The 25818-nt window shown below is 39.7% G+C and overlaps 1 protein-coding gene across 5 annotated transcripts in view; it reads right to left on the bottom strand.

Annotated features, from left to right (window-relative positions):
- The window catches only part of AGAP1 (ArfGAP with GTPase domain, ankyrin repeat and PH domain 1), a 394362-nt gene that overhangs the window by 241834 nt on the left and 126710 nt on the right, over window positions 1-25818 (bottom strand). For all 5 annotated transcript variants that reach the window (XM_075094139.1, XM_075094138.1, XM_075094136.1 and 2 more), the window contains exons 2-3: window positions 19915-19973; window positions 10670-10757 (exon numbers count right to left, since the gene is read on the bottom strand). In XM_075094139.1, the coding sequence (XP_074950240.1) occupies window positions 10670-10757; window positions 19915-19973 (147 nt within the window). The remainder of the gene's footprint in view (window positions 1-10669; window positions 10758-19914; window positions 19974-25818) is intronic.

Genomic DNA, 25818 nt, shown 5'->3' on the forward strand with positions numbered 1-25818 from the left:
ATCAACAAAAGCTTTCTAATCTCATTTCTATGCATGTCTTTCTACAAAGGTTAGTGCTTTGAACCAGCAGTAGTGCGAAAACTGTCCTTCAGTAAAAACTGATGCTAATTTTAAATACTGCACAAATTTGTAATCAGAAGTGCTCTATATTGCAAAAGCTTTATATTACATGGGGAATTCCGCGGATGAAGGTTTTCACCCAGCTATGAAAGCCCGGCTGCCTCTTCCTCTAGCTGATAGCTGTTTCACTGCGTAATTGCTCACTGAAGCAACTGCTGATTTTCATACTATATCCCCAGGCTCGACCGCATTCGCCAGGCTCTTTAATTCAAGCAAATTGCCATGGGGATGAAGTTATTTGGCCATATGAGAAAGATAAATTCGGGGGGCTGGCCACACAGCAAACCCGTGCAGCAGCTGAACCGCTACCACAACCGTGGGGGCAGGGCAAGCAGGAGCCGGAGCTGGCAGGAAAGGAGAGGCAGAAGACAAGGCTGAAGCAGATGCAAAAGCCTTGATTTTGTATTTCCAATGACATGTGAATTTTTACAGCCGTGGTCAGTTGCCTTACACATGCAAATTCTCTCTCCTTTTTTCCTTAAGATGGAAAAGACAGTGCCAAGAATCTGGCTCCTCCTCAGGGAAACACGTTAAGACGACATTTATTCCCTCCATTCACATATCCATCATTTCAGGACCAAATATATAAAAACTGGTTGAGCTCGGGGGGTGGGGGGTGGGAACTGCTTGCATGATCTTCTGCAACTAAGCAGAAGCACTAAAAGAATGACACTTGCAACAGCCCAGTAAACCAATGCCAGTGTTGCAGTTCCTCATTACCCAAAATTTTTATTTAAATAAACTACTTCAAAAAACATTTTTCTCAGCATTTCCCAAGAAAGGATATTATTACACAAGAAGCATTAAAACTAAATTTTCACTAAGCCAAATTGTGCTCAGTGTTTGATATCAGTTCTTATTGGGATCAGCAGCAGAGAAGCTATCACAAGCTATCCTTCAGCCACATGTAAAGTTAGCTTTTGGGTATTTCCTTATGCAAATATTGTGCTAGACAATATTTCAGAACCCATATGTGGTTGAGCTGGGTTGAGCGTGTAACCACAAAAGTGCAAAGATTGGGGAACCATCGCTCTCGCATGAGACTATAGCTTCAGGCAGATAACTGCACCAGCTTCCCAACAAAGTAGCAGGGTTAAAAAAAACCCACACCCAATGCAACCTAGACCCTTGGCTAGTACTTGATCTCCCTTTTCTGCAGAAGCCAGACCAGTAGGGCCTCTCTCAAAGACAGCTTAAAAAATGTGTTTAGGTAACACCTAAGTATATGACACAGCAGAAACAGTACCATACAGTTTTAACATTTAGCATTATAGACAAAACTATTCATATTTAAAGCAGCACACTGATTTTTAGCAAGTAGACCAGAACAAAGCCTGTCATTTTACACCTGCTTGGAAAGAATCCATGGTTGTCTCTCCTCCTAAGAAAGGCACAACACCAACCTATATATGTTTTTTTAAATACAATAAATAGGTTGAGATTTTAATACTGTTCAAGTTTCTAGTGAGAATTTGCAAAATTCTGAGACACCTTCTGCAAAGTGATAAAGCACCTGTGCCCTGCATGTAAGCACTCACATCTCCGAAATTACTCCACAAAGATATTAGACACCCATCAATTCAACACGATAAAGTAACACATTTTCATCTGTCATCTACTGCGCATAAATATACAAAAATTTTGGCACTGAGCAAATAAAAGCTGAATATACTACATGTTGTGAGTATGCCCTTTTTCATCATTCATTCATGTGAAAAAAATATCTGACAGTTTAAAGGGGAGGAAAAATAACCAGTAGGAACCTGTGAGGAACCTCCTCCTCTGACAGTCACCCAGATCCCTTGTATTCACCCCAACACCCCGAGTGCCAGTGCCAAGAACCTCTTGCAGCCACATTTAACCACTGTATCACCTGCTGGTCTTTCTGTACACTGAATCCCGAGATGACAGTCTAAAAGTATTTTAAGATTCCTACGCTGCTGCTTTTGTTCCTTGCATTTAGCGTTCTCTCCAGCCCCTGAATCTCTTCACTTAGCATAGCTTTATTTAAGTTTCATCAGGGCACAACTATGAATGTCAGATGTTAGAGCTGAATTAGACAGTAAAACTCTTCAGATGAACGTGAAGTATCTTAAAAGCTATGCCTTATTAAATATTAAAATGGGAGAGAAAAAAGGTATTTGTACATTTATAGGGGTGTGACCAGCACCCTGTCTCCTGACCCCTGGTCAGCATAACTAATGCACACCATTTTATATGGCAAACGGCCATATATATAGTGCTATCATCATCCTGCCAAGGACCCCTAAAAGAACCTCTCTGACCCCATAGTGTCAGGTGACAAGGGCTTACAAGTAAATTAATGGTTCAATTTCTACTAATAAGATAGGAAGTCAGGCACATATGATAGCTTTATTATTATTATTACTTGGGGTTTTTACTGTTTTATTTATTTTATCGACAGCAGGTGCAGACAGTTGCTTACACACGTCACACCCACTAATTGTATACGGGTACAAGTCTAATTTTAAAAGCTTATTTTTATCAAGGCAGCTGGAGACAAAAAAAAACCCAAACAGCAGCAATCAACTTCTTTGGGCAGGATGTGATACTACTTCAGTACACTCCTACCTGTTTCCCATCACCAGTCATGTCAAGCTTAAAAAGTTTACTCCCCAAAGCACCACTTGCCAAAGTTCCTTACAAAGTTAGCCTCATGACTTAAAATACCATAGCTCATTTTTACTGCAGTTCCTTAAAAATTTGGTTTTCCACATATTTCATCTTCCAGACACTCATTCAGGCAAATATTCACACAGCTTCTACCTTTCAATCTAAAACACAAATCATCTCCTGCCAACATCTGCTTAAAATTTCTGTAAGTTCAACTTTACAAGCTTCCAACATAATTTCAAAGATCTTAACATACCTGCTAACAAACCCTCAACTGCATAACCAAGATAAGCCAAATACTTAACTCCTATATGCACAGAAGCACAGATTTCAGGCTCCCCCCCTTTTTCTTTTTTTAAAATATCCTTTTGCTTTTTATACGTAGTTTATAGCTGGCTTCTATAATATCTGTCCTTTCATTACAGTATTACATTACAAATAGTAACCCTGAAGTTAAAATTGGAGTTAGCTAGCTGTGATTATACTATAATCCATCTGAACACACACACACACAGAAAAACCCCATACTGAGATCTGCTAAGGAAACCCAGACAAAGCAACTATCATCATTTTTTCTTTTTTTAAATTACCTCCCAAAATATTCCAATCCAAATATGAGAACAGAAGGGTCATTACATAATAGCATACTATATCTTAAGGGGTAGGAAAACCTACTTTCCATCTGTATTTTGTATTTCACTGAACACCTTTCATATTACTATCACTCAGAACCAAGGGGGAGTGGGAGGGAGAAAAGAGATTGACAATACTAAAGTAAATTATAAGTTTTGTTAGATGGATGTTACCTAATGCCAAGTGGCAGCCCTACAAATAGACATGGGAAGTTTTAAAATTAGCAGCATTGAGGAAAACAGGTTATCTGTTTAAAAGTCTCACTCAGAAGGAAAGCCAGACCATGAGAGTCAGGAGCCAAGCTGACCCACTCTCCCTCCATCCCTTTTTCCTCCTTTTCCCCCAACACATAATGTTGGGAGCAGAGGCATTCCTCAACCAAGCAGAAAAACTACTGACAGCCTGGTATAGCACCATATTAAAAAAAAATAAATAAAATCTGTTGAGAATTAACCATATTGTGAACAAAACAGCTAACTACTATGCCCTACTTTCCGATACAACCCTCCAAAACGAAGATTAGATGGAAGGAAAAAACACACACCAATAAGAAATAAAACACAAGCTGAAAAAGAAACATATTTGAAGAACATGTTTAAAGTCTGCTTTAGGATCAAGGGCTAAACCCTGGGCTATGGCTTAGAAGTACAACGAGAAGTAATATTTGAAAAAGAAAGTGGAAGGCAGGCCCTTCTTCCAGCAACAGAAACTCCAAACTAGCTTCTGACTCAACAGCAGCAGAAAGCAAAGAGCACTGGAGACCTAAGAGTCATTTTTATTACTGTTATGAGTCTAAAGTAGTAATAGCAGCTATAAATCCGAATTACATTTTTTACCTGGGACACAACCTTCAGAGGAGCCTGTTATGAGAAGGGCACAAATCTTACAGACATGAGTCACCAAAACCTTTGAGTAGTCAAGGTGCAACACGGTAAAGACATTTTAAAGATCAGGCAACCCTCCAGGCACACAACCTAAAAAGGAAGTCCCTTCTACGAAACTGCTTCTTCAGCACCTTCTCCCCAGGAAAAGAGCAAATACTTAACTTCTTCCTTTAATTATCATAGTTCCTTATTTGTGCAACACTTTAAACAGTAGCCAACTTGATGGCTAGAACAGAGAGGTTTTCAAAGAATTCACTAACCAACAGAGCTGCTCTCAGGGGGATGAGGAGAGGGAAGGGCTGGAGAGGGGAGATTGCAGAATACATAAACACGCTCTTTTATGCTAAGCCTGAAAGGCTCCAAAAGCCCAAGAGAGACAACTGCAGCACTACTTTAAAATGATCAAAAAAGACAAGTGTTATCTTATATCTGGATGTCAGCATGAAATGACAAATAAAAATAATCAGCTGATAGTATTATAACAAAATAGAAGACAAAGAACTGAAAGGAGGTATTTTTGAAACACATGTCTGAGATCATCATTGTCTCCTGCACACAACGCAGCACTTGTCTGCATTTTTTACAGACAAAAAAAAAAAAGTACTCTGATAGCTTCTGCTGCCCTACAAAGTGCTGTGGAAAGATTGTGAACCACTGTGCCAAGGATTCGAATTCGACATGGAAAAATTCAGCTTCCCTATGCTTTGTGGCCCAAGTGCTGTAAGGGATGCAATATCCAGCTCCTTGAAAGGAACTGGACTCTAAGGTTCATGTTGCTTTTCTGAGCTCATATGCATTTGGAATTCTTCTAAAATCTCTTCATATAAGCTACGTGTAGATTTTTACGTGTATGATGATGGTTTCATGGAATTCCAGGAAACCATGAGTGATAAAGCATGACAGTCTAGCTTTAAAGGAAAGCATATAAGTAGTGGTTTAGTAAATATGGCTTCCAGATTCCTACATATTTGAAAAAAATTAACTAGATAAAAATAGCTAACAGCTTCTGTGAAGACATTTGCAACCTTAGGAACCTAATTCTTCACAGAAGGAAGAATTAAATTTTTAGCCTGCACATGAATCACGGGAAGACGGGAACAAGAATCACCACCTTACAGAAGGAAAAAGTCCAGTTCTGCTGCAGCTCCCATGTTCCAGTCAACCTGAAACACCAAACTGATCCCCATCCCACTGTTAAACCTCCCAGCACTCCAGGTATAAAGAATGTCAAAACATGATATTCCTTTCCTGTCTTGCTTCTCTGAACATTTAATTTAACATAATGCAAGCAAAGAAGAATCATATCTATCTTTTTTTTTTTCCAAGAGAACAAGCTCCATTCTTGTTTTCATCTCAGAGCCCAGTAACTGAAGCATTAAACCTTGGCCATGAATTAAGCCAACTGGAAGGTTATCTAGGTTAATAGATCATGCTTGAACTTTTTGTATACATATTTTTTAAAAGCCTATGGCAAGACAAAAATCTCATGAGGGGATGCTGAACAAAAGCAGCTGAAATTTTGAAGTACTCTTTCTCAATCATCCTTGCATAACAACACTCTGCTGAAGTAGCACGATACAGAAATAGTTATTAGATAGAAAATTTAAAACATGGACATGCATCCCCCCATATGAAATTTCTACATGTTTCAGTAACAGGCTAGCAACTCACTTTCATAGTAACCTCATTATTTTCCTCCTTCTTCAAAGGGAAGGCTGAAGGTAACACTTTGTTAGTATCTAAATAATGAATATTAAGTTTTAGAACCATGCCTGTTACTCAAGTGATACACTGTTCATTGTAGGTACTTACTGTAAAAGTTAATCAGTGGAGGCTGCTAGAGTATAAAATGATTTTTAGGTCAAGTTTGGAAAGAAAGCAAATGATCACAGCTTTCTGGAAAGCATATTAAGGCTTTACTCTATAGTCCTTACTGGGGAAAGCATGTATTTACTGTAGCCCTTAACACATAAGAGACCTCTAGCTGAAATTAAGTGGCACTTGAAATTTGATGCATCTTATCCTTCAGAGCCAGCCTAAGGGCTAAGCTGCTGGGCTTGCAGCTCACCTGGGATGCAGCAGAGGCAGGGCTACAAAAGCCAGGTGCTAAACAAACCGCTGCGCCTCACACACTACAGCGAGGTGACAGTCACAACACATCAGCTGGAGTAAAACACCTGATGCAATCACTTTCAACCCATTCCACCAATGACAAAAAAAAACTGAAACGGGCTACAGTTATAAAAAGGAAATGGGGAAGAAGAAACAGAAGGCATTTGAATAACCTTATATCACATAAAGAATAAAAAAAATCCGTAGATAAAAATTTATGGAGTGGTAAAAAAAAGATACCTATTAGTGGCTAAAATAACCCTCTGTGTAAGAGCTTCCAACACCCTTTTGTACTGTTTACTACAAGGGAAGCCTAAGGATTATCAACTAGAAGGTGGAAAATAGACAGTAAAACAAAGATTCATATCCTATATTTTATTTTATATTACATTCATGGCACAGATATGTGAAATCTCCACTGACTGTAACCAGCTATTTGCTCCCCCAAGTCAGAGTGCTGAACTGCCTTTATGCTTTTGAGGAAAAAAAAATGGTTTACTCTATCCTTGGGGGGTGAAGGGGAGAAGAAATAGAAAAATCTTAAATATACCTGACTGTTTAGTTATTAACCTACTTAAAATACTCATCCCTCAGCTGAATGCCAAAGTCGAGCAGATTGCCACTAGATAATCATCAATTCTCCAAAAACTAGCAGCAAAAGAGGTAACTACCAATTTCAGGAAAGAAGTTATGCTTTAAGTTACTTTAAAGCCACTCTCCTAAGCATATGTTACACTGCAGACCTCGCCCTTAAAACTTTGAAAAAGTTACCAAAGGTACAGCCAGAGCAGTTGCTACACGCCTCGCTCCGGCTTTCTCCCTTCAGTTGTACTGAATGGCCACAGCTGCCACTACCGTAACTCTGTTTCCTCAGCAGGGATCCTGCTTCCTTCTTAACTCTCACTTCAACTATTCTGTGTCTTCAAATTTAAGGGGATTTTGTTAATATGACCTCAGCTCGCCTTCTCGTTTTTCTTAAACAGAAGATATACTGGACAGATTTAGCAGTTCATGTTCACATAAGTTGTCTGTTTTAGCATCTCACTTCACTTTGGCAGTGGGGTGGGAGAGAAAAAAACCCTCCTTTTTCTTATCCCAGCTGAGACACCTTGAATCACAACTCATCTGCTTTTTTTTTTTTTTTTTTTTTTTAAATTAGGCTCAGTGGACAAAGATACTGAAGCAATCATGATATGAATTAGGGTATTCACAGACATACCAGCAATGTGCAAAGGCCTTTAAGTCATGTTTCACGCCTCCATGGCTTTTTGGAAACAAAAACCCAGAGGGTAACAGAATACTCCTGACACCCACTATTCCTGTAAACTTCAATTCACCTTGATCTGCAAAGTACTTGGTCTCAAATTCCATGTGCACCATGTTTCATTTTGTTCCTACATGTAGAATTAAATTTTAGACAGATGAAAAAAGATACCAGGTTGCACACATCTTACTTGTTGTTTCAGCTATGTAAAAAACCCAACACACTCTTCAGTAGCGGTTTTCCTTCCAATCACTTGGAAGGTTCTAAGATGATCACAAATTACTGAATTACCCTATTTCCCATAACTCCCTTGTATCATTACAGAAAAAAAACTTGCAAGTCCCAGACTACTGGAATTCCCACTTGTTACAGGGAATACATAATTTCTTTTCCTACATCAAAATATATCCAATTTAAAAATGTGTCATACAGGCATAGCTGTGCATGTTAAATATGCAAAGGAAGAGTCTAAAAGTCAGTTTTCTTCCCAAGACAAACTTATTCTTTGAGAAAACAAAGGTTTTCATGTTACAGTCACATTAGAGACCAAAATTAATTCTGAACAGAAATCAAAGTTGGGCCAGACAATGACAGAAAACTGCTTTATGCTTTAATGAGATCCGATTCCTCCACTTGTGGGGAAGTGGTGTCAGGCAGCATGAGAACTATCTCATCTTAGAGAAAAGCACTGAAGGAAACACGAAAGCACCTTTATATGCTTAAGATTCATTTACTGGAATGCTGAAGCTACCTTAAAGGCATGCAGGAGGATCTGGCACTTGTCCAAGTCAAGGCAGGTTTCATGGTAATTGTAGCAATTTAGAAGGCAAAGGACAGAAGAAACAGCGGTCCCTGGTCATAATAACCATTTTCACATGAAGTATGCATCCATCACTTGACCAATTAGATACTAATTATATGATGCCTGATTAATTTTGCTGTTAGTAAGCCATTTGAAGTCAGTAAACTTTGGTTTTTTAAGGTGTCAAGCATCTGACACCTTAACATCTGACGTACATACTACTCTTTATCCAATTTAACAATCCAGCACATTTACAATACCTCAAAAAAGGAAAAGAGGAAGATCCTCTCCAACATAAAGGCTTACACTTAGCCTCGATTTATCAAAAACTGTGTTCCCACGCAGAATGTAAAACTCAAAAGTCCTGCACTGCAATGCATCAGAACCATCTGCACTACTGCTGTATTTTCTATAGAACAGCAACGCGTGGACTTCGCTTGGATGAGAAAGAAATAAAACACTAAAAAAATTACTACTACAGATGTTTACCAAGGATAGTTTATATGGGTTGAATTTCCTTTAACACTAACTTGATTAGAAATCTTGACCCTATCCCTTACAAGGTGAATTAGAGCTCTTAATTATTGCAGTTTTTCTACTCTTAATGAAATGGAATGGTGTCATTAGTGAGGCTTGTCAGCTATGCTTATGTGCAAAGAAATGATTTGACACTGCTTTTGTAATCCTTTCAGGAAAAGCAGTCTGAACGTCACTCAAGTGCTGTAAATAAAAATCCTTGAAAACAAAGAGGACAGATGGCTACACTCTCAAGGAACACCACCTAAAATATTCATAGTTTAGAAGGAGAGGACTGTTAACCCTGTGAATAATCAATACATTTGAATCTTGCAAGAAAAAAAAAAACACCACAAAATATTTTCTGTCCATTAAATGGGGAAAGAGATCTGCAGAGATACTCATTCTTGCTGAAGACTTCTTGTTTTCAGTGCATCTACGTACTATATAACCATTTCTTGCTATCAGCATCCAGAAGCAGCAGGCATAAACATGATCTACATGCAGTTTTGTTGCAAGGCTCAATTACCACCCCATTAGTCCTAGCCACAAAGCAGCAAAAACATTTAAGGCAACCTTATAGGCTGGAAGACTTCACTGTGTCACTGAAAATACACAAGCAAAAGCCTTGTCCATCCCTCCCTTTTCCTCTCCTCCCATTTTAACTACAACTCAAGACTATCAAAATGTCAAGTACTATGCTTAATAGCTTCCTTTGGTAAGAGTTAATTTGAAACAAATGTTATCATAGATGCATGAAGCTACAAACTATTGCTGAAAAGACAACTACAGCAAGAGACAAAAACAGTGAGATGTACTAAAGACTTGAAATCAAAAGGAAACAAATCAGAATGATACACAAAACAAGGGGAAAACACTGTAGTACAGAAACTGCCGTCTGTCTCTTCAAAACAAGAGCTGCCATGAAGACAATGTATAGTTACCTGCATCCATATCTGCAAAGAATGGAACAGCCAGTAAGCAAAAGAAGGAACCAGAAATTCAGTGTCTCAGAGTTGGATTTAAAAGTTCATAAGGAGAATAGGTTAAAAACAAAACAAAACAAAACAAACAGAAAAATAAAAAATAAAACACCGGTATTTAGTGTAAGATACACCTCTATAATGTACTACAGTATTTTTGATTTCAAGCTATAAACTTGGATTAATGTTAAACACTATGATGTTTTCACATATAAATTAATTTTCTATGGCATAAGAACATTAAAAAAACAAAGAAACAAACGCTTCAAAACCAAAGATGTGATATACTAAACAAGGAAAAGGTTTCATCTTTAGTTTGTTAAGTTTTTTTTATTCTCCCAACATCACAAACCAAAGGGCCCGATTCTGCAGAAATCCAGTACTAGATACAGTAATTGTGGCTTTCAACAGCCAAACTGAAAGCAGCAGCACTACTGAGAGCAGTTAACTCTTCTCAATACAGGACTAGATGTTTCTCACGTGGACACATACTGGATGCCAAAGTACTGAAGGATGTTAAGTAGTTATGAAAAAAGCTACAATTATACTCGTCATATATACTTGTCTCAGTCTGGAGAATGTTAAAGGAAGAATCTCCATGAACATTGAAATAGCAAATCGGATTCTTTACTAACTCATTTCTGCATGATTAAAAATGAGTAAAGATGTAGTTGGGGAGCCGGGGCAGGGAGAAATCAGTTAAATTTGTGTATCCACATACCTTCAGGTGATTCCTCTTGGACATATGTGCCAGTCAGATACCGGTGTACGAGGGCAGACTTGCCACTCGCTAGGTTACCCACAATCCCCTGGAAAATTAAAAAAAAAAAGGAAAATAGTTCAACCGCAATTAACCCCTGTAAAAAGCAGTACATTCAAGGAAAATCTTAACACAGAAATAACTTCTCTGTGCTTGAGGAGAAAGCCCACACAACAGAAACACTCCACAATATGCTGACAGATAAAGTAACTGCCATAAAGGTAAGGCTACAGCAGAGCATATACATGACAAAAGATACACACCAAAACCAGCTTAAGGTAGTAGCACCCCTTTACTCAGCTCACCACTAATGCTAAGTGGGAACATCAGGCAATATATAGACTTCAGGGAAGAAGCCTGAAGCTCATAGCAAACCTGTCACCTCTTTACTGAAAAAATATACACACATGACTAAGCTCTGGAATACTGGAAAATTTCTCCGTAGGCTATCCGCTGCGTGATTCACAGTGACTCGCTACTGAAGCGCACCCATGGGATATATGGCTACAGACAGATCCTGGCACGTCCACTATGATTTGTTGAAGTCCCTTGCTTTACCAAGAAGTTTACAACTCAAACCATCCATGCCCAAACACCTGCGTTGGGAACATCTGACAACCAAACAGAAGTAGTCAATCAAAGCATTTGGGATTTTTCTGTGAAGCTGGTAGCTAGTGTTTGTTTAAAAAAAGGCAGAAGTAATAGAATGTAGCCCAACACCACAACAGTTTTCTTCCCAGAGGTGCTCAAATGCCAGAGACTTGAAAATTTGCTTTTTTTTGTTTTGTTTTGTTTTACTTTCTTTAAAAGGGACGCGAGGGAGTTATGAAGCCTGCCCGCATTACTCCCACAATACCAAACAAGCCATCCCTTTCAAGCCGCAGCCTTGCACTGCTGGCCAATAAAAGTCCTGCCGATTTGTCCCCAGGTCTGACCATCAACCAGAAGCGGATTGACAGATGCAGCAAGTGAGGTCCAAGCCTGGCTGCCTGCCCTGCTCTACACAGTCTGGAGTAGAGGAGGGTTTGGGGAACACACCTTCTCTGTGTTTTAAGTAAATGTTGTTGGTTTTTTTCCTTTCTCAGTTGTCATCTGCTTATTCACATCTCCCTGTGAACATTGTGCTTACGTACTGCCCTCTGAGGACATTGTGCTTACTCACTTTTTGGGGGAGGAGATGGAAACTTGTTTCATCCTTTGAAACAAACCTAAGCCTACTATCTTCTTACACATTTATCTTGACCCTAACCAAAATGTTCAGAACTTAAGATCCCTGGAGAGAGGATAAATTCTGCTGATCTGCCCGAGTTTGCCAAATTGACAGAGGCAACAGGAACAAATTACCAATTAATGCACATTCTCTACTCCATTTTTCTTAATCCTAATAGGAAAGAAACTATCCTCCTCATCAAAAATTGCTTAAACCAACAGACTGGTGCCACGTTTAATCCAATGACAGTTTTGGAGACCATGGGAGTGGTGGTGGTGGAACACTTACTTATTTCTTTACAGCCCGGAACAACTTTCATTTGAAACAAAGGTAACAGTGCTGCAAAGGATGCCCAACTTTATCTGTACAGCTGCCATGCAAGAACAGCTCAGATAAAGCAGCAGCTTAGGCAGAGAGTAAACAGAAGGCAGTCTCACATCACCCTTCAGCCCCTGTGATAGCATAAGCTTTAAGCGTGATTAACAGTGTGGGCTATAGTGGAGGAAAAAAAACCCTTGAGAGCCCCAAAACAGATTTCAAAAGTAATAGCAAACAAGAATAAACCATGATCTAACTTGTGGGTGTGGGGCAGAAAAGGCAGGGGAAAGAAGAAACACCAGATCCCATGAACCCTCAATTTGTTCAGGTTAGCAGGAAAGACCCTGAACAGGCAGAAAACAGTTTGTAATTAAAAAAAAAAAGAAATATAAAACAAGAAACCCACTATAAGCACAGCTGCTATCAAAGAGCAGTCCCACAAAAATAAAAATGAAGCCACAGCCCAACATGGTTGGACAACACATTTGTTTATTGGGCTGTGAGCTGACTTTGAAGAGTGTTTAAACCAGTGTACCATACCAGAAGCTTTTTAATCTAACTTATACCTAAGATAAATTGCACGCTAGTGCATACCAAGATGTCTACATCTAGAAGTAAGCACAAGATACACAGCAGAGGCAAAGCCACCTCTGTGGCTGACTAACCTTGTGTTCTCAGACTCCAATTCTGTGGGACAACACTCCCTGGGAACACACTACAGAGCTTCATTCAGGTCCGGCCAGGACCAAACCATTTATAAGATCTATTTTCCCCTTCAAGACCAGTGAGTTTCACTTGGAACCCACTAAAAAAAAAGTACTTTTGCAGCATCACAGAAAATAAAAAGTAACTGATAATCTCTTTAGAGAGATGGGTAACTTCTACAGGTGCCCTGACATCATCTACTTGAGAAACCTCATCACATAGGATACTAAACACCAACAAGAAGATACAGCTGATACCTCAGACCTCCTAGATGGTTAGCATGCTCCACATGCCCTGCCTTGCAAGTAGGTCAGACCTGCAACATGACTGACCCTGTTGCCTCCAATATGCCCACACTTACTAGCTAAAAGCAAAGGTTTTGACAAAAAAGTCTAGAAAAAAGGTCTCTTGGTTTGAGCAACTTAACACTTTGGGTACACAGATCATTTAAGTTCTCTGGGCAATCTACTCAGACAAACCTCAGAGAGCATGAGGTCACTATGACTTCCATGTTTTGCCAACATGAGAGAGACGACTGCTGCAAGTGAGTGGTGCAGGCACACACGTGCTGAGACTGTATTGCATTTTGCTCCCTGCACATACTGGCTCAAAATCTTTCAACCTTGAGCACAAGCTATGAATGAAACTCTCTCTCTCCAGCACCCACATTTTCAAATTTTTTTTTTCATCTCACAGATGCATTGGGAAAGTATATGGTGCTTCACTGAAAATCAACATGACCTAAAGAAAACTTAATACAGAAAAGAGCTTCTGTATTCAAAAGAGAACATCAGTAGTGGCCAGTAAGCAAAGCCCCAAGATTCTGTATGGCACAAGAAAACACACAATACTGATCAGCTCTTTTTTTTTTTATTACACTGATCCCCCATTCTTCCATTCAACATATAGGAAAGATAGAAGGGGGGGAAAAACAGCTTGGGACTTCCACCTACACATACAAAGAACAAAAACTAAAGCAATATTGCCCTGATACCCAAATCCTGTATTTACATTCTGAACGCCCTACTTAACCACAACTTCTTTTCCGCTTTCTCCAGTGTTCAACCAGGTACCAAGTGAGAGGTCAGAGGAAGAAAATACTATCTCTAGCATACGTCCCTTAACACCAAAACATCAGGCAACCTCTTAAGTGAATTACTTTTCCCTCCATTATAAGCCAGTAAGCTACAGTAAGCTTGTCTGCTTATACATTTCTCTAAATAAGTAAAATGTTCAAAATACCCTCCATATTTCTCTGACCAAAAAAAAAAACCCATGACGCCTGAGGAAATCCTGTGAATAGCAGCTTGGCCTTTGTACCCCTTCTCTTCTCACCACAGAACTGATACCCTCGCCCTTTCCATACAAAGCCTCCCAGTGAGAGGTTACTTCCCACCTTTTCCCCTTTGCCTAGAACTACACATTTTTCACACTGTTCAGGATTCATGACCACTCAAATAGTTAAGATTTAGTGCATGAAAACTTATTAACTTTTTTTATTATTATATCGAAATGGCCAAGACACAGTTTTCCAGATGTTAACAGTTTTTCAATTTTTAAAAAGAGATTAACTTGCTTGCTTGCTAGTTGCCCATTTTCGTCAGCACATAGCTGATCAGTAGGCTGTATTCTCTACGGCAGCAGCTTCACCCCAGAGCAGAAGCTGAACACCACATTCTCAAGGCAAGCGTCCCCCACTCCTTCCTCCCCACCAGCTGTATATTATGACACTCTGGGGCAAAAATGGCCAGCAAACAAAAAAAAATCCCATCTGTAAATCACTAGATTAGATGTACCTCTGCAGATGAATAGCCAGGCTAAGGCCCTTTCTGAACACCACAACTACTGAAGAATTGGAAAACAAGCAAGCTTCACATGGGTTTGCTAGGAAAATACTGTCAGAGAAGACTGTTTATGTTTTCACTTTAAAAGCCGTAGCTCTAGACATTTGGAAACAGCACACCGAAGCTGTTACTGACCCACCTTGTAGCAAACCAGTGTAACACTAAATCATCCACTAAAAACTCCATTAGATCAGGAGATATAACCAGCCACGTAAACACCTTCACAGCAGAAATTGAAACCTTCACTTCCAAGTGACTACTCCTGCATGTTTGCAGATTAATGCCATTTTATATTATACCGGTGCCAGAAACATAACTACTCAGAGGGCAAAACTGCCAGGAATAACAGAAAAGCATCAAATTGGATTCCAGTAGAGAGCAAACATGCTATGTGCTATACCCATGGCTGAGACATATTACTATATTTAGTCAGAGACCCCAAATATTTGGAACACAGTTATTTGAGAATACAATTTTAGATTTTTTTTCCCCCCAAGTATCCTAAAGACTGTATCAACACATGTAATTTTGCAGCGCTTCAGATTCCCCAGTATGTTCCTCCTTACAGGCACCCAGAAAAACAAAGGTCCCTGGACATTATTAAACGTGATACTACAAACTTATGCAGAAAGCAGTGATTAGGAAGGGCAAGATGTGTATTTCAATTAAGAAACCACTTCACTAACTCATGTAGTAAAACTAGAGCCTTCTTCCCTTAAGACATGTTATTAAAAACCATGCATAATCCTCAAAGAAAGGCAGTGTATTTCCTCCCTCTTTCTCCTTTTATACATTTCCATAAGTTGTCTCAAGATTGAGACCAAAAAGAGTGTTGGTGTTTTAAAGATAACGCAGGACTGATTTTTTTGATCAAAACATTCAATTGTTTCTATGCTGGTTTTAGCTGGGATAGAGTTAATTTTTTTCATAGTAGCTAGTACAGTGCTGTGATTTGGATTTGTGCTAAAAACTGTTGATAATGTGGAGATATTTTAGTTGTTACTAACTACAGCTTATACTAGTCAAGGACTTTTCCAGCTTCCCGTGCGCTGCTGGGTACACAAGGAGTTGGGAGGGGACATGGCTAGGACAGCTGACCCCAACTGACCCAAGGGATATCCCACACCATATGACATCATGCCCATCATATAGAGCTGAGGGAAGAACAAGGAAGGGAGGGATATTTGGAGAGATGGTGTTTGTCTTCCCAAGTCATTGTTGCACGTGATGGAGCCCTGCTTTCCTGGGGATGACTGAACACCTGCCTGCCCATGGGAAAGATTAAAGGAATTACTTGTTTTGCTTTGCTTATATGCGCTGCTTTTGCTTTACCTATTAAACTGAGTTTATCTCAACCCAAGAGTTTTCTCACTTTTACCCTTCCGATTCTCTCCCCCGTCCCACCAGAGGGGAGTGAGCAAGTCACTGCATGAGGCTTAGTTGTTGACTGGGGTTAAACCGCAACAGTTTCTTAACAGAAGGGTTCTTGGGCTTCCATTTTACATCTGTTTCAAACTATGCACTGAACTAGCAAAAGTTCTTTAGGAGCTTAAATGGTGAAAAAATGAACATGAAAAAAGCATTAACACAGTTTGTTTTGTGTTGGAGCACTAACGTTAACTTCTCAAAAATCACATGAGCCCAAAGCAAGTTTCCTCCAACCTGACTACAAAAATCTACATTTGCAGGACAGCTTTATTTTTGCCCTAGATAACTACTTCAGAAAGCATTCAGGAGACACCTACCTCTTCCTCTTCTCATCTGTTAAGAGAAAAGATTCCTTAAGATCTCACCTCAGCGCCTGCATTCGAAGAGACAAGGCAGCCATCTCTTCTCTACCAGATATGAAACCAGTACATGAAATTAAAACCTCGCAGAATCAGCTTTCTGTTGTTCAGGGAAGTGCTTGGCACTACTGCTCCAGGGCTCTGCACATTATTAACCTGAAAACTAGGAGCAATAAACTTTACACTGGAAAAAAAAGCTAACTTCTAATACAACTCTTCTCTTAATCAGCATTAATATTTGTTCTAAGGATGATCCCCCACAGTATGACAAATATGCCAGGATGTTTTTACAGTAGTCATATTCCTGTCTCCTTTTTTTTATATACATTCTGGGTCATCTCTATTTATTTGTGAATACATATGAAATGCACAAAGTTATGACAAGCATGTTACGGAACAAAAATACCACCCTAACTCAGAAACAAGAAAATTCAGCTCACAAAGCTACAGTGCAATACTCTGCCAGCTATGACTCGTGCAACACAATCATTTATTCGCATGTGCCAGACATGCTGTAAAATAAACCCAAACCACTATGCCCACCATCCTACTAAAGCCTGTTTGTAACAAATGCATAAATGTATTAATGGCGTTTGGCATTTTAAAGCTACCCAGCACAGAAGCTGGTTTAATGATTTTGTCTGAAAAGATCTCATATTTATTCCACCTAACACATCCTTATTTTACATTTGGATAAACAGGATCCAGGAATACCACCATCACTTGGGAAAGGGACTCATCTCACTCAGCTGGCCTAGTGCTCTCTTGACTATAGTAGAAGCATCAATATCTGTAAGTAAAACTCTATGGTAGTTATACGATCAGCAGAAACAAATATCCTTCTCAGAACTGGAAAGAAGTTAAGCTGAACATGTATTGCTAAAAAAGGAGACAAAGACTGGTATTCTTTCCTCAAAAGTACATTGAAAAATACATCCATCCACTTTTCTTTATTGCAACCCTATCTGCTTTCTCTGCTCTCCCAGAGTTCTATTTCTATTCCCCTTAAACTTCTGCAGAGTCTAAGGGCATAACAAAGGCTATTATTAAATAACAAACAAAGAAACAAAAAATCAACCACGCACCTCAATTTAAGGACCTCCCAGCCTCTACAGAGAAGACAATCTCTCCCAGTGAGCTACTAACCATCTTCTCCTGCAGAGTAGAACCTGCTCAAGCAGCTAAAGCTAGGGCTCCTTCATAACCTTGCAATATTAAGCCTCATCTCCCCATCTGCACTGCTGCCACTGCACCACAACGGGAGCAAATACTCTACGCTTCTCTTTCTTCCGACATCCCCAACACGGCCACAAGCTAAAGCAACGCACCCACAGTTATCCTTAGTGGTGAATGTAATGATAGTGCTGCGGCAGAAGAGGTAGGTTTGGCTTTTAACATGGCCCTTTCCTTCCTCAGCCATAAGCGAGAGCCGACGATGAGGCTGGAAACAGGGGAACCACACAGATGAGTCCCTGCACCAAATCCTTCCCACAGGCAGATGACAGGAAAGGCAGAGCAGATTTCAGATGGAGCTCCTCATTTGCCCTTCCTGCTGGAGCACAAGTTCACAGCCATAGCTGGTGCTACTAACATCAATAATTTGCAGTGGTATAATCAAATTTTTGGTTTTGTGATGCTAAGAGTTCTGCTTTTATCCAGGATTATACAAACTGAAGCCTCAGACGGCTCATGCATGCTGACCACCTAAAATCAATTCTCTACAGCCAGCTGCACAGCAGAAGTTTATTTTCCTACTACTGGTTCAGACAACAAGGAGGAAAGTATTCACATAACGCAGCTGTAGTATCACAGAAATGCCTGTACCCCAAGACCATTACCCTAATGCTTGGCAGTTGTGTTCTGTATTATAACACGTTAATAATTGCAGCTTTGGTCTCACCTGCAAGCCCCAAGTTTATTGGTGGGTGTTATGAATTAGCAGGGCTAAGAGAAGGGGAAGGGATGAACAAAGAAACCCTCTCTACATCCTCCCCAGCATAAGCCAGCTGATACCAACAGTGGACTGGACTCATATCCAACCAACACCTTCCTGCCCTAAATGGTTAGTATTTTATTCTGCAAGGTATTTTGGAAAATACTTGACTTCCAAATTACACCATCAGTTAAACTGAATCCGGTAAGCCCCTGCAGGCTCTTCTTGTATTATACATTCACATCCACTGACTACTATATTTCTCTTCTACTTACCTTGTGCACTGCTGAAATCAAAACAGAAACATAAATGTAGTCATGAGGAAGCTGCTTCAATTAAAATGCCATTTTTCTTAAGTGCATTTGTCACGCTAAGTTTGACCTATGCTTCCTCCCACCTCTGTAAACGCTATTATCAACTCAGAGTTGGAAAAAGACATTTACCACATGAAAAGCAGGCTAGTAAAGCATAGCTCCAGCCACCCATTCCTAAATTCAGATGCTTTTGCCCAATTCACTTTGCCATGCGGCAAATGGATGGGAGCAGCTCGTCCAGTTACAGCTGGACAACAAGAGCTGGGCACAGGCGCCTACCAAACGTATTACCAAGTGCTGTATTCTTGGGTACCGCAGTCATTTTGGGGGGCTTAACAAATTGATTGTGTTTAATTCAGTCTGGACTTCCACATGGTAAACATCACAGCAACCTGGCCTCAACAACCCCGTGCTGCTGGCTTGACAAGCTGCCGGTTTCATATCCACTACAAGGAGGTTCCAGTCCTCATCTCCCACCTCCGTGTTCATAACACTTAAAAGGGCATATCTGGGAAATTCTCCCAATCTGTCTCTGTGTTATTTTTGCCTTTTCTTCCACCTATACGGAAAATGGCTCAGCCAAGGGAAAAGTTTTTGTAAGCAGCTATTATTGTAAGCACTGTTTACTTTTACAGTAAAACATAGTTTTACCTTCAAAATATTCTTTCTGTTAGTTCAGTATAAATTCAGTTAAATTCTTTTAAGAGAGGGAGAAAAGACATTTGGTCCTTGAAGAAACTGTGAAGAATTATTAGAGTTGGATAAAAGGAGCTTTACATATCACCTGCTAACTTCCACTTCCCCCTCTTACAGAAGTGTAAGACTCCCCTACTGAGAAGACTGCCCGAGGAAGCTGGTTCATTTAGCCAAACAAGTCGAAACACCAATAAAATGCAAACAGGTCTTTGAAGCATGATTATAAAAATAGAAGATACATAGACTTCATAAAGAGAGATCTGTTGAAGAAAAATACTTATTTTAAGATTGCTTTCTATACTTTTTTACCCAACAGCAGATTTAATGAAGCTTAGAAGACTCACTTGTGCATAACATTTTCAGGATGTTTTTCAGAGACTGAAGTAAATATAAACTCACCACTTTCAGTTCTGGCACAGATCGGCTTAGTGTCCATTCCTGGCTATTTACAAAGGCATCTGTAAAAATGGACAACATCACAAAATCAGTACAATGACATTTAATGGTCTGCCGCACAAAATTTCATGCTAAGGCTTTGGGTACATGAGACCAAAAGTCACCCTCAATCTTATGAGACTGACAGCCCAGTGTGAGAAATGCCACGGGTTTGGATAAATTATACAAAAATTCAGGAATACCACAAACTACCATGCTGCAGAATGGATGCACTCTCTGTAGCAAGTCTAGCTCTATCATCTCCTCTAGCATTAGCAAGCTCAAACTAACTCCAGTCCTTCAGGGTTGTAAAAACACTCTTCCAGTCTGTACATGGCTAAACACCTACCCATCCACCACAATACATGTCTTCTCTACGGGAAAAGCCCTGGACTGCTCATCATGCTAAATGTCAACAACTACGGTTGCCACCAACAGCAACTACTCCACCCAGGTGAAGTAAAACAAGCTATTTTTTTACTGCACATCATACTTAATGTCAACAACTGCCAACTAGCAGCATCAGTGGCAACATCCCTGCCCAGGTAAAGGAGAATATCTGTTTATTCTAGAAACATGCTATTTTTCAGTAGCACAATCTAGACAGAAATAAACCACAGTGCCATTTACCATAAAATAAAAACTACTGGGGGAAGGAGGAGATTGATTCCCGGAAAACTGGCAGGTTAAGTTCATCATTGCTCTCAACAGAAATGAAGTCCTTAGGGCTGTATGTGGGTCCCACCTCATTGACAATTACACCACACACCGCTCCCCCCCCCCCCCCCCCCCCCCCCCCAAAAAAAAAAAAGCTCAATTTTTCTACCTCCAAAAATATTTCTTATTTTGCTCCTTCTGTAAAGTTCTAGTCAACTGAAAGCAAACAGATAATCACATTTCTGTTACAAATCCAAGCAGCATTACTCGAAACCCTGATTCCTGATTTAACCCTCTCCAAAACCATGCACACCAGATGAACGACTGCATGTTCCACACACGCAGGAATGCTCCTACCAAGCAGACGAGATGCAACTCCACGGTAATTAAAACCGCACTGATCTTAAGTAGTCCTGGTGCTATAGAGTCAATTCCCAGTGTTATAGGAAATAACGGGTGAAAAGTTATGCCTGACTACGGTGTCTGTAAACAAGCAAGCAAAGGTTTTCCAAGCCATTGCTTCCCCTCTGATACACCAATCAGGAGAGGAAGAATGCTATTTCATTATATCTTCTGATCCAGAGACTAAGAAAGTTGGAAGCAATTTCCCACCCCAGATGGTATCCTCACTAATGTAAGATACTGTCAGCCGTAAGCAAGTTTTCCCACTGCCTAACTAAAAACAATCTCAGAGCAAACTTGTATTTTGCATTTTATCTCTACTCCCCACAAAATATACTACTTTTGCTTAATATTACAGATGCATACTAACTGTGAATTTGAAAGCCGCCTCCACCTTGATTTATTGCATTGCTTTACACTTCAGATACAAATAGAAGCTTGTGTGTACCCACAGGACACGTCTATTTGCATGAAAACACTTTGACAAAACAAGCATTTTGGTATATTACAATCTTGAGCTGTCTCAGATTAAGATGCTCTGAAGACTTGAGTTAACCTTTTGGTATTCCAGCTGCAAGAGAAGACATTACAGTCATTAGGCTCCTGTTGCATGATCTGAAGAAGTCCAATTTGATCAAAACCTGAAGTCCCAGGTTTATGTCTATACTGGATGGGGCTGTACCTCAGTTAAACCAAGTGCCTTGTGTTAGTCAGGCCTGACCACGAAGCAGCACACAAATAATTTTCCCGCAACCCAATGTGCAAATACTACTTGTATTTTTCCTTTTTTCCTCTATGATCATATCAGCATTTCTTACCATAGAATAAAACCCAAGGATTACTAAATATACTTGGGAAAAGCAAACTAAGCATTGTAACAGGTAACAATGACTTGAAGCACTATGAAATGGTGAAAATGAACAGCACCTTCCAGTTATCACCTCATCCTGACCGCAGAAAGAGCTGTTTATGTTGAAGTAGGAGGCAAACCTTTGCCAAACATCATCACAGTCTCAGACCAAACAAAGGCTCCAAGCCAAGAAAGGGAAAGATGAGGACAGAGAGGATGGCAAAGAATGAACCGTGTTTTGAGAGTCCAGGTGAAGAGAAAAAAAACGGATGTCTCGAGAGCTGTCACAGTGCTCTTCTCCAAAAACATTCCTCCTTTTTAAGTAATTCAGTGCAGCTGGAATACATATTATTTACTGCATTGCTTAGAAACTAACCGCATCAGCATACAAAAAGCTGTGCCAGGTCAGGCCAAAGATTCAACTATGGCAGTATCCTTTTACTACATCAGAGACCAGTAGATGATACTTAGTAAAAAACAGAAGACACTTGCTGAAGAACATATTTTTCGTGCAGACCGACAGCAACGGGGTTCAATGACTTCCTGAGCCAAAGGTGTTCCTCCATTTAAAAGGGCAGGGACACAGAATTTACCCATAGTAAAGGTACCTCCTCTGAGCAGTCACTGCCCTGTTTTCTCACCTCCAGCCAGAAGACAATCTGGAAACCAGTAACATATAAAAATGCAAATCTCAGACCAGAGGAGTCAGGAAGATCTTTCTGTAGCATGCCCAGCCAAAAATAACTTAAGATGCAGACAAAGCAGCGGCAATTTCAATACAGGAACGCTGCATATGAGACCTGCTCTAGGAGCCTTACGAGTACGGCATTCAAAAGGCACCACAGGTTGGTCTAGATGTTTTCCTACCTTCCTGTGAAAAGGAATATTCCCTTACAGTGAGCAACAGAAGGGATCAGACCTCAACAGTGTGGATACGAGTGCCCATACTGAGCTGACAAGCAGGACCTTGGGCTTGGGCTCCTTGCCTGCAGCAAAGAGCAGTCGAACATACAATCACCCCTGTACTGCCTCATTCCAGGTCCCAGAGCTTCTCCAACAGCCCCTGGAAAGCCTGCAGAGTAACAGAACTGCAGGAATCAAAATGCCTCCAGAAACCTGCGATAGCCTTTAGCATAAGAGGAATCCTTCCATAACTCATCCTGGCAGTAAACTACCAATTCTCATGGTTTTGCTTTGAACTATTGTTGATTTTGGGAAGTAGTGGAAAAGGAAAAGAAACTGCTATACAACTCAGCCATGATAGGAAAGAACTGACCATAACGAGAAGCCGATGAACCAGAGTTTCTTTCCACACAAACCTACTTCAGGGAAAAAAGTACAGATTTCCTAAGTGAAGTCTCTGTAACTTGACACACTCATTTTGTTCATCACTTGTGGAACAGCAATAAAGATTCACAATTATTTCAAATGCATGAATACTTGCAAGTGCTGATTGAAATTATATAACTGGATGTTTAACCATTACTGCCTGGCCAGTAAAGATATCAACTAACTTGCACTTATATATCTGATGCTTTGGATGACCAATTTTTTTTATTTTCTTCTCTGAACAGACCTCATTAGTCAGTCTATAATTACACCAACTGCCTCCACATCACAGCAACATTACATCACAGTTAACAAGTAAAATCCACAGTTTACCATGCAAAAACTGGGATATCAGATCAAGACAGACTACTCGAGTTAAGCCTGATTCCATTAAAGAGTTTTTACTAGGTATTAATTACACATAACTGCATGGCAGACCTAAGTTAGCCTGCGTTCCTCTTCATAACCCCAAGTACCATTTATATTCCATAGCTTTGCTCCAAAACGCTTCCTCCTGACAATTAATTCCAGAACTATACATTTGTATAGTTTGATGAGAAGTTTGCATAGCATCACTTGAACATGTACACACAGGTATGAGGAAAGGAGAAGTGGGCATTATTCCTTTATTCATTACTGTCTGAAAAAGATGGATAAATGGATAAAAATTAAACTTGACACTTTATCTGCAAGACTCAGCAGCAGGAAGAACTAGCCAAGGCCAGAGGTTTCAGCTGATCTCCAGATTCTCAGCTGTCAAGGGAAAACGTCAGTCTCAGACAAGTATTATCCCTGGCTGGAGGGGGTACATGCGTGTGAAACAAAATGTGAGAGAACTCTATTAATGTCAACAAGCTTCAATAAAAAAAAAAAAGCATTGGGTTTTATCACCATGGAAGATTTTAAAAAAAAAAAGATGAGTGAGCAGATCACTGCTACCGACTTGAAGTGTAAAAAAATCTACCATTTAAGCCAAGAGGTAGAAGCACAAGGGTAACAAAAGCATCAGAAGACGTCACTTTTTTTTTTCCTTTAAATAACCTTAAATATTATTCTGCTAGATCTGTACATTCCAAAAGCAGAAATCAGGCAGGAGAGACGATAAAAGATAAATTTCCAAAAAGCCAAGAGGCCACAAGACAAAGCAGAAAGATGGCAGATGGCAAGAGGAAGAGTGATCCAGGCCAAGGGTGTGGATTTATTCACTCTGCTTGGTGCTTCCTTCATTGAACTGCATCAAGAACCCATGATGACCTAAAACAGTCTCAGACATCCAGTACCCTCAATACAGGAAATACATGCATTTTAACTCTGATCAGCTATCGGGTAAAAGAAATTTAAAACTAACTTGACATGGTGCTGGACTTCATGACACAGCTACCTTCTCCTTTTTGTTAAGTTATTGCTATGTACAGGTGTTTTGAGTGTCCAAAATACTTGAGAATATTTGAAATGCCACTTTATTGCAAAATATGTCTGTTAAAAAAAACTTGACCTCAATGCAATTAAACTAAAATTTCACAATACTATTATCTTCAATTTGCAGTTAAATTACAGAAGGTCTTCCATTGCCCTTTAAAAAAACAAAACAACAAATTTATTAGGAGAGCTATGAGTTAATCTTTCCTCCCCACTGGCATGTTTAGAAGGAGTAATGACAGTTAAAAACAGAACATGTCATGTAACTGCATCTGGTCTCTTTAGCAAAATGAGGTTAATGTACCATCATCTGTATGGACATTGAAGTACCCAGCTAACCAATGTAGTTCTAGTAACAAATGCCTCAGAACGGAGTGATTTATTCTGAGTTAATCCCAAAACCCATGGAAGTTAAGGCAAAAAGGTCAAATACTTGCAGAAAGAACATGACAAGCAAGCTTGGGATTTGCCTTTTTTTAAAAAAATAAAGAAAACTTATAGCTACAGCATGACTAAGAAACACTGGATGCAGACTGCAGCATGCAAAGCACAAATTGGGCTGTCCGCAAACATACTCTGCTGAAGAAACAAAAACCCTACTACCGCATGTTAATTTAAACATATTGGAAGAGATTTGCATAATAAATAGAACCACATGTATGAAGCTGATCAACTGGAGCCTTGTTTGCATTACTTTCTGACTTTGGAATTCAAGTGAACTCAACATTCACATCTAACCACAGACTATACATACGAAAAGAATGACTTTTGTCAATAATTAATCACAGCTGTATGTCCTGTTCATTTAACTTCTGCATCAATGATCAAAAGCTTCAAATAGGCATGGTGTCAATCATTTATTTTTAAAACATGCACCAAGAAGATAGTTTAAGTTGCATTTTCTTCACCAATTTTACTTTTCCACAAAATAGCCTTCCTTTTTTTCCATATTTCTTCCCCCCTCCCCACCCCCTTTTTCTTTTAATTTCCACCACTACATTTAGAGTTTCTCAGTTCAACTTACACACCATTTGCCAAAGCACAGTCTACAATAAGGACCCTGGATATTTTAAAACCTCAGTTTAGTAACTCAGCTCCAGCCAGAGGAACCTTCTCTATTAGTTCCAATATTAACAATCAGGTGTGCATGCTATTTTGGTTCCCCATTAACCTATGCTGTGGTGAAATCTCGGGACTCAATGGCCATTATT

Source organism: Phalacrocorax aristotelis, chromosome 5 (assembly GCF_949628215.1).
Source record: "Phalacrocorax aristotelis chromosome 5, bGulAri2.1, whole genome shotgun sequence".
Taxonomy (NCBI): Eukaryota; Metazoa; Chordata; class Aves; order Suliformes; family Phalacrocoracidae; genus Phalacrocorax; species Phalacrocorax aristotelis.